Below are 8,240 nucleotides of genomic sequence, written 5' to 3'. Positions count from 1 at the left end.
CCGCCATGGCACTTGGCACCCTGCATACACACGTTCTTCCGCCGCCGTGCGTCCGGGAAGCCAACGAGCTCCTTGTGTTTTCCCTTTATTGATCTGGAAGTTGTTTGTCAGCGAGCAGAGCACGCTTGCAAGTGATGTAAGATCCAAGATGGGGCAAGGTGAAATTAAACAAAGTGCAGTGAAGACGAGCGAGGGGGTGAGGGACTAAGTGGCAATAAAAGCTTAATGGACGTACAACAATAGCACACTTTAATTGAGAGGAAGAGGGGGGGGGGAAACATGGAACAATGAAAAGGAAGAGGAGCATGTGATTAAAATGCAGGAGGTCAGTGGGGGTGGGGCAGAAATTCCGCTCTACCTTGGTTCACTCTTAAGAGCTTTTAGCCTAGCTTAGTGACAGTCGGTAGTAGGCAATTGTTCGATACATTTTTGTTGATATGAGTCCATTTGCAGAAGTCACGAACAGTAGCCTACAATCGTATCCGGTCATAATAGGAGTGACTGGATTACCATATGCAATCACAGTTAAACTTACAATGCATATTTTGCAAAGGTCCAACTCAGCTGGCATACTCAGATTGAGGAACAATGGTTCCAGATGTGCACATCGACCAATCTCAACCAATCAAGCATTTATCTGGAAATCAGATCACCAGCCCTGATATCCAAACTATTACCTTACATGCATTTGGGAATACACACACACACATTTCCTTATGCACACACACACTCAAACATCATGTTTAGGTTAGTTTTGGCATAAATTAGCCTGCAATGACACAGCTCCCCATCCAACCATTCAGCACACGTCTTGTTATTGATGGCACATGGTAATGTAATGGTATATGCCTCCCCCTTCCCAACCCTGTGCACAAAAGCAAATATATCACACTGCCGCACACACACACACCGGTTACCCTTGTGACCGGAGCTCCCCAGTGCTTGCGTATTCATCTGCGCGAGTGAGAGATCGATCCTTGTGTGCTGCTGTGTGATTGAGTTGAGTTCAATGTTGGCGATGTGCGGAGGGAGGAAACCACCGCACTCACCTCAAAGAATGACAAGCTCGGTTCATCGGACGTCTTCGATTAACTTTGGATGTTTAGCTGATGTCGACTTTTTAGCTTTTTCTTCAATGGAATCAACAAGAGACTAGTAAAATCGCAGCCTTCACATGAACAGCAAAACAATGTGTTGGAATTTAGTCTAAGAAGCAGCGGCTTCAGATTCTAAATAACGAACGTGATAGACATTAAGATAAGTCAGTCGCCTGCGGCAGATATTCACCTAATTATTGTGTTATTAATGATCCCAAATATCAGCCAGAGCTAAGAGTACGTTTTCCTACAGCCTAATGTTGCCCATTTAGCTTATAGCCTAGCCTACTTGGCAGACGCTCCTGGCATACATAAGATAGCGCTTATATAAAACGGTTTCTGCGTTGTTGTTTTTTTAAGTAGGCAATTGAAGGAGTTAGGCGATCAATGATTTGCACTCTAGTGCGAGTGGTGCGCAACGAAATGTCCCTCTCATGAGGCGCAATGTCTTTACAGCTTCGCATCTTCCATTGACAGGACAGTTGCTGGGAGTCACCGGGAGACCTTCTACCAAGAAACTCGATAGGCTGTCCAGAGACAATCTGTGGAAGAGATACACAAAATGGCGAGACATAACCATCGATATTGAGGTAAAAATGTACTTTTAATTAATTGTTGGCTAATTCTGTAAAGTTTAAAGCAATACACCCCCCAAGTTTTCTGCGCAAAAAAAGAATAATTAAAAAGGTTTTATTTTTATTATATGTTTTTATTTGTTGGACATAAACGACTATTAAAACACCAGCAAATCAGCTCCAAGTGATTTTAATTTTGGTAATCCGCTCCAAAGTATACCCACGCATAATAGAGATATTCAGAAATCAGAAAGCTGATTGAGGATCTTTTTACTGGTGAATGTGTTTGGTTTTTTTTATGACCATGCTTTTCTCTCTGCATGCATTTTGTACTTATATTTTTATGTGTGTATTTTCTGTAATTCAGGGCTCATTTGTAAAATATACTTTGGTCTCAGTATGACTCCCTGATAAAATAAAGGTTCAATAAAAAATATATGTGATCATATACAAATGTAAGCAAGGTTTAAAATGATTATATTTTAGTCAAATGTTATATCTGTTTGGGCTTCTTGCGGTCAATTTATTTAGTCTACAAATTATTTCTAATTAAGTTCCGACCTGACCATCTAAAAAATTATTGGCCCGCGGCTGAAACTAGTTGATGATCCCTGCATAGGTAATCTGATAAATCAATAAAAAACACTTGGAGTAGCCTATTTCTTTGCAAAGATGAGGACGCACTTTGCTGACAGCTCGGTTAGCTTTGGCTTCACACTCACAAATACATCACAGGTTGACTACGGGGATATACTTAATTTGTTGGTGTCTCAAGTAAGAAAGTAACTTATGTAATTACTAGATAAGATATTCAAAGTTAAGTATACAGTGACAGATCTAGTAGCCAGCCTCACTCACAAACCAGTCAAATGCCAAACTTTATCATAGCATGTGTCTTATCCACACACACCAAATAAGTAGATTAGAACCTGTTAATATCATGATACTTATCTTATCCCCTCGTTCTATTTTCCCCTTATTCTTTGTCTTCCATCCATCCAAATTCCATGATATTTGACGTAGAATAAATTCAACACTACTTTGATATCCTCATCTAGTGGTTATTCAAATTTCTGCTACAGAATTGACCTGAATCGAAGAATAATTTAAACTAGAAGGCCACAAATGCCTCTGGGGGTTGGGGCTGGTGTCATAATGTTATAAATCATTACTAACAGGCCACCTCACGCACTCTGTGTGTTTGTTCCTGCCAGCCCCCCTGTGGTTGATGGTGATGCCTGAGCCCAACCCAGCAATGCAGAAGACGAGAACTCGGTGGTGGCAGGGACGACTGGGAGTTCCTCTGCTGTTTCTGGTTTTCCCGCTCCTCAGGACCGAACCGCTCCAACTCGAGCTGTCGTTCAATGGACTTTCGGAGCCCCAGAATGTGACACTGGCTGCTATCCTGCCTTTGCACAACACTGAATACCCGTGGGCCTGGCCTCGCGTGGGACCCGCTCTGATCAGAGCTCTGGAGCGAGTCAATGACGAACCCACCCTGCTGCCGGGCCACCGCCTCCGCATCGTCTACGACAGCAGCGAAAGCAAAGATGGAGTCTGCTCCGACTCAGTGGCGCCGTTGGTGGCCGTGGACCTCAAGTTCTCCTACGACCCGTGGGCCTTCATCGGGCCTGGCTGCGACTACGCTTCGTCTCCTGTGGGCCGCTTCACCACCCACTGGGACGTTCCCATGGTGACGGCCGGGGCAGCGGCCATCGGCTTCAACATGTACACATCCATCACCAACACGGGCCCCACACACAAGAAGCTGGGCGAGTTTGGGGTGCGCCTGCATCGCCATTTTGGCTGGCACAGGCACGCCATGCTCATGTTCAGCGACAACAAAGACGACGACCGGCCATACTACTTTACGGCAGAGGGGCTGTACACGCAGCTGCAGCTGGACAACATCACCACAGCAGACAAGGTCTTCAATGAGCAGACTGGACCCGTCCAGTATGATGACCTCATCAGTGATATAAGCCAGAGTGCCCGAGGTGAGCTCCCAGTCCAATCTCTGTCCATCTGACCTCTGTCCTATTTCTACCTAAAGTATTCTGGGCACCCTCTGTCTTGATCTGGGTGACTGTTTAAGCCTTGTTCTCATCTTGATCAAGTTTTTTTTCTTCTTACAATTGCTTACAGATACATACATGTTGACATGGTTTTATCAAAAACCTGAGAACATAGCTCCCAATCGGTCACAAACCCAGCTTGCAGAAGATTTGCCTGAACGTTAATGTCCGCACATTAAAGCCATATGTGTAGAATGTGAAAATAAGTGGCCTGACTAATTGCTGTTTGGCAGTAATGGTATTTTGATTCCATTATTTCAGTAATCTGGAGAGAGCAGTCAATCCCAGTTGGTCCTTATTTCAAGACCACATGTGTATGCTGTTTTCATTTGCAACCACTCTTTTCATTATTGTAAATTGACCTGTCAACTTACTATATGTCTCATTTACCAGATGTAGGAATAAGTTCACATGCGCAGTTTAAATCCAGTAGATTGAATGATAATATTTGAGCTGAAGTTTTATTGACCTAGTGAGTCAATAAACAGATAGACTTAGAATTTGACCAAAGCGTTTTAATGCATGGTACTGGCAGAGCGAGAAAAGTTGTTAACTTGCCACAATGTCAATTAACACACAACACATTGAGGGAGAGAAAACGGACTTCTGTTAACGCACATTTAACAGACAGCATGACAATGTAGGAAGAGGAAAGAGGAAAAATCCATCATGGCGGACCTTACGGGTCCCTGTGGCACATTGTTTCCTTGTGAGGAGAGGGACCTTCGTACCGAATTTCATGACTTTAGGTCAAACAGGGTGAGGGGCGTGACCTTTCAAAGTTTGCATTTTCAATCTCGTCATAGTGCCACCTTCTGGCCAATTGGCGTCATTTTGTAAATGCCAGATAGGTCTGTGAAAGACACAGTACAATGGAGGAAACAGGATAGTGAGAGAGAGATTGCAAATAGTAAGAGGGCGTAGGCCTACTGACCGAGAGATGGCAAGTGTTAAAATATAATGGTGTTGAAAGAGTTAAAATATTGAATCATATAGTGTGGGAATAGAATAGTGCTCTCTGCTTTGTTGGGCTATGGATGAATCACAACGAGTCCACCCCCTCCGCTTTAACTCTGTGTGTGTCAGTGGTCCTATCCACATGGCAGCAGGGGAACACCCTGTGCACATTCTGACACCACAACCTACCACATTTCTTCCCATAAAGAGATGATGCGTCTGGGACTGTGTCTGCAGGTGTGAGGAGCCTCGCTGTTTCTGCTCAGATGTGCAGGAAGTTCAGCTGGCATCACCTTGCTGCTGCCGAGACCATTAAAGGTGCCTTCACAGGCGCTAAAGTCTAGGAGAGAAGTAGAGGCGTCTAGGAAATGCTGACAGAACATGTTCCTGAAAACTCTCTCGCACGCACACACACACACACACACAAACACACACTCTAAGTTGCGGGAAACTTCAACAGAGGCAACTCCACTTGGCATATAGATAACCTTATTAGGTACGCGAGCGCTTCATTGTTATTTCAAATCTGTAACTAATTAAGTGTTCGCTGGCTAGCACCCTTAACTGAACCGCCACCAAGCAATCAATATCTCCAATATGAAGTTTGAGAGTGCAGTTACCAGATGTCGCTTTAATTCGATAATTGGCTAGTTCAGGTGTTGACATGCGCTGTCATTTGCATTTTCTCACACCATATCATTATTGATTTTGGAATTAACCCAGAAAGTAACTGTCTTTAGTTGGGCATAACGTCCATGTATTGATTGAAAGGAATGTGTTAATGGGAATGCTTGATCGGTGCTAGTTTAATTGTAATGGAGAATGTGTTGTCTGTTTTCTTTGACACATGCAGACACATGCATTTCTGTTGCCAGTACTTTGTGGCTCCATTACTTTTTCTTCTTAGCCTCGGGACACGCTGAAGAAGGTACTTGAAAGCGCACTGAATAGTGCGAGTGGACTCATCGTTATCCATAGATTTTTAGTTTTGACTTCCTCTATTTGGTCATATACTAACATGGCCTCTCTCATTTTATTTGACTGGCTGCACAGATGTAAATGTGGAAATTTGATAGTGTGGCTCGTAGTTTCTGAGACCGAGGACATTACGTGGACTTGAATGTTAGAATGTAGGTGGTATAACTGCCCTGTTGGGAACCACCTCCCTCCTCACACCGTGCCCAGCCCCAGCCAGTTTCCTGTATTCCACTCCCCCAGTTCCCACATGGGTACGACAACATTCTTAATTAAAAGTCCCAAACTTAAGCAAGAGGTGTAGCCAGTGGCCCCTCTTTGACTTTATAAGGGAAACTGCTCAGGACATTTCTGACACAAAGGTATTTCCTGCGAAACATAATTTGTCCTGACTTTTTGTTCTTCTTGGCCACTGTTTTATAAGACTATTTCGGGTATCGGCCCCGTGTGACCACCATCTGAGTTTATTGACTGTGTCAAACAGTCGTTTGTCTCCCAAGCAACCGGGAATCAATTCGCAGGCTAAGCTGACCAGGCTGGGGACGGAGTGATGGTGGGTGGGAGAGAGAAGGAGAGAGAAGAGGGATGGCTGGCTCCTCTGCTTTATCCCAGTCCATTGTTGAAGGATTCTCAGTTCTCACATGATCTTCGCTGCACTCACCCTCCCTCCCCAGGAGCCTAAACTTTTCGTGGTTGCTCAAAATAAGACCGTACCATCAGTGTCCCCTCAGAATCCCTCCACCAATCACCGCTTCAAGAGGTTAGGAAACCAATGGGAACCACTCTTAATTGGTCAGAATCAACAGTTTAAAATGAATAATTATATCAATATGCTAGCCCTGCGGACAATATCCCATTGTTGTTTTCCTGTTGTGTTTTTCCCGGTTGTAGCCTGTCCAAGCCCCAGGGCCTCTGGAATGATATAAGCCTGATGGTAAAAGGAAACAACGTCATTTGATGAAGTGATTTGCAAGCAGCACTCTATATCAGAGCCAGCAGTCCCATTAAGTCCCATTTAAAAGGAAGAAAAATGAGCCTGGTTTCTCTGGCGCTTTGAGTTGCAGTGGAGGCGGAGAGCTCCCCTAATTCAAACAGCGTGGAGACTTCCAGTGTGGGATTACTTGGTGGTGCTGTGGCTGTCTCTTCCGTCGTCCTCCCCCCCAGCATTTAGCAAATCACAGCTGGGGATTGTGTCGGTTTGTTAGACTGGAAGGCAAGAGAAGGGGACTGAGAGAGAGAGATTAAGAGCGATACTGTTAGAAAGACATTTAAACATAGAAAGAGAGCCCAGCTAGCATATAATGTTCTGAGAACCATATGTTTCTTAGAGCATGGTAAAAGCCTGGTTGTCCTATGTTTCTTTTACATTTTCTACATACAACCCAACTTTCTGGGAATGGTGGAGGATAGTTACTTGACTTCGGAACATTCTCAACACATTTTAAAGAACCTGACAAAAATACATTATTTTCTAGGTATTTCATTACTTTAACATGTTTCCTAAAAGTTCAAACATAGTTCTATGTTAATTTCAATTTTGGTAATGTTCTAGGAATAATCTTCAACTGGTTTGACATTGAAAATGTTTTCAAATAGTTCAGAGAACGTTAAGAAACAATGTTCTTCCGTGAGAATTTCAGTACTTCAGCATAACGTTTCCAACAGGTTTCATCATGATTCTATTTCAAGTAATGTTCTCAAATTGTTCCCTGAGAACATTAAGAACTTTCCATAAAAAACAGAAAAGTTTAGTAAAATTCAGAGAACATTCTAAGAATGTTATTTAAAAGCATATACATTCCCTTCTCAGCATCAACACAACTATTTCTATCTTGTTAAGTGTGTCCAGGTGTGTTGGCTGCACCCACTAATTGGCCACACCTGATTTAAAGAAGATTATAGGTTGAAATCTCACTGATGCCATGTCACAGCAAAAAATAAATGTGTTTGCATGATTTACTGCCTAAGGAAATTAATTTACATGTGTCCTATCTGTGCTTGGTGTAAAACAAAACAAAAAAGTTCACCCAAAAGGAGCTAGCAGTTTTTTTTTTTTTAAGTCTTATTGAAATATTCAGTGAAAGTTTTAAGGAAGTTACAAAAACAAACTCCCATTCTCAGAGCATTAAGAAAACCTTAGAGGAAAACTTTCAAGGAGCCAGAGAAAAAGTTATCAGAACCTACCTGTAACGTAAAAATAAATATCCCCAGAACAGGCAAAATGTTCACTTCTGTTCTCAGAACATAGAAAAAGAAAAGTTTTACCAGTCAGGAAACATGTGGCTTTGTTCCCACAACCAATGTTAAACCAAAAACATACGTTCCCACAATTTGCAAGGAACGAAATGTGCTAGCTGGGAGAGCTTTTGTAATGCTGTTCCATCAGATGAGACTGGTGGGAGGAACTATGGGAGGGAAGGGCTCATTGTAGTGGCTGAAATGGAATCAATGGAATGGTGTCAAACACGTTGTTTGATGTGTTTGGTACCGTTCCATTGATTCCGTTCCAGCCATTACAATGAGCCGTCCTCCTATAGTTCCTCCCACCAGCCTCCTCTTTG

The 8,240-nt window shown here is 43.1% G+C and overlaps 1 protein-coding gene across 2 annotated transcripts in view; it reads left to right on the top strand.

Annotated features, from left to right (window-relative positions):
- Window positions 1-884: 884 nt before the first annotated feature.
- Window positions 885-8,240, top strand: part of LOC110496297 (atrial natriuretic peptide receptor 1) — a 122,933-nt gene continuing 115,577 nt past the window's right edge. Inside the window, exons 1-3 of one of the 2 annotated variants that reach the window (XM_036952864.1) lie at window positions 885-999; window positions 1,575-1,687; window positions 2,887-3,669. In XM_036952864.1, the coding sequence (XP_036808759.1) occupies window positions 2,901-3,669 (769 nt within the window). In that variant the 5' untranslated portion in view covers window positions 885-999; window positions 1,575-1,687; window positions 2,887-2,900. Of the gene's footprint in view, window positions 1,262-1,574; window positions 1,688-2,886; window positions 3,670-8,240 lie in introns of both variants that reach the window. The other variant, XM_036952863.1, reaches the window with a different exon arrangement.

Source organism: Oncorhynchus mykiss, chromosome 18 (assembly GCF_013265735.2).
Source record: "Oncorhynchus mykiss isolate Arlee chromosome 18, USDA_OmykA_1.1, whole genome shotgun sequence".
NCBI lineage: Eukaryota > Metazoa > Chordata > Actinopteri > Salmoniformes > Salmonidae > Oncorhynchus > Oncorhynchus mykiss.
This window is presented reverse-complemented; position numbering and strand designations above follow the sequence as displayed.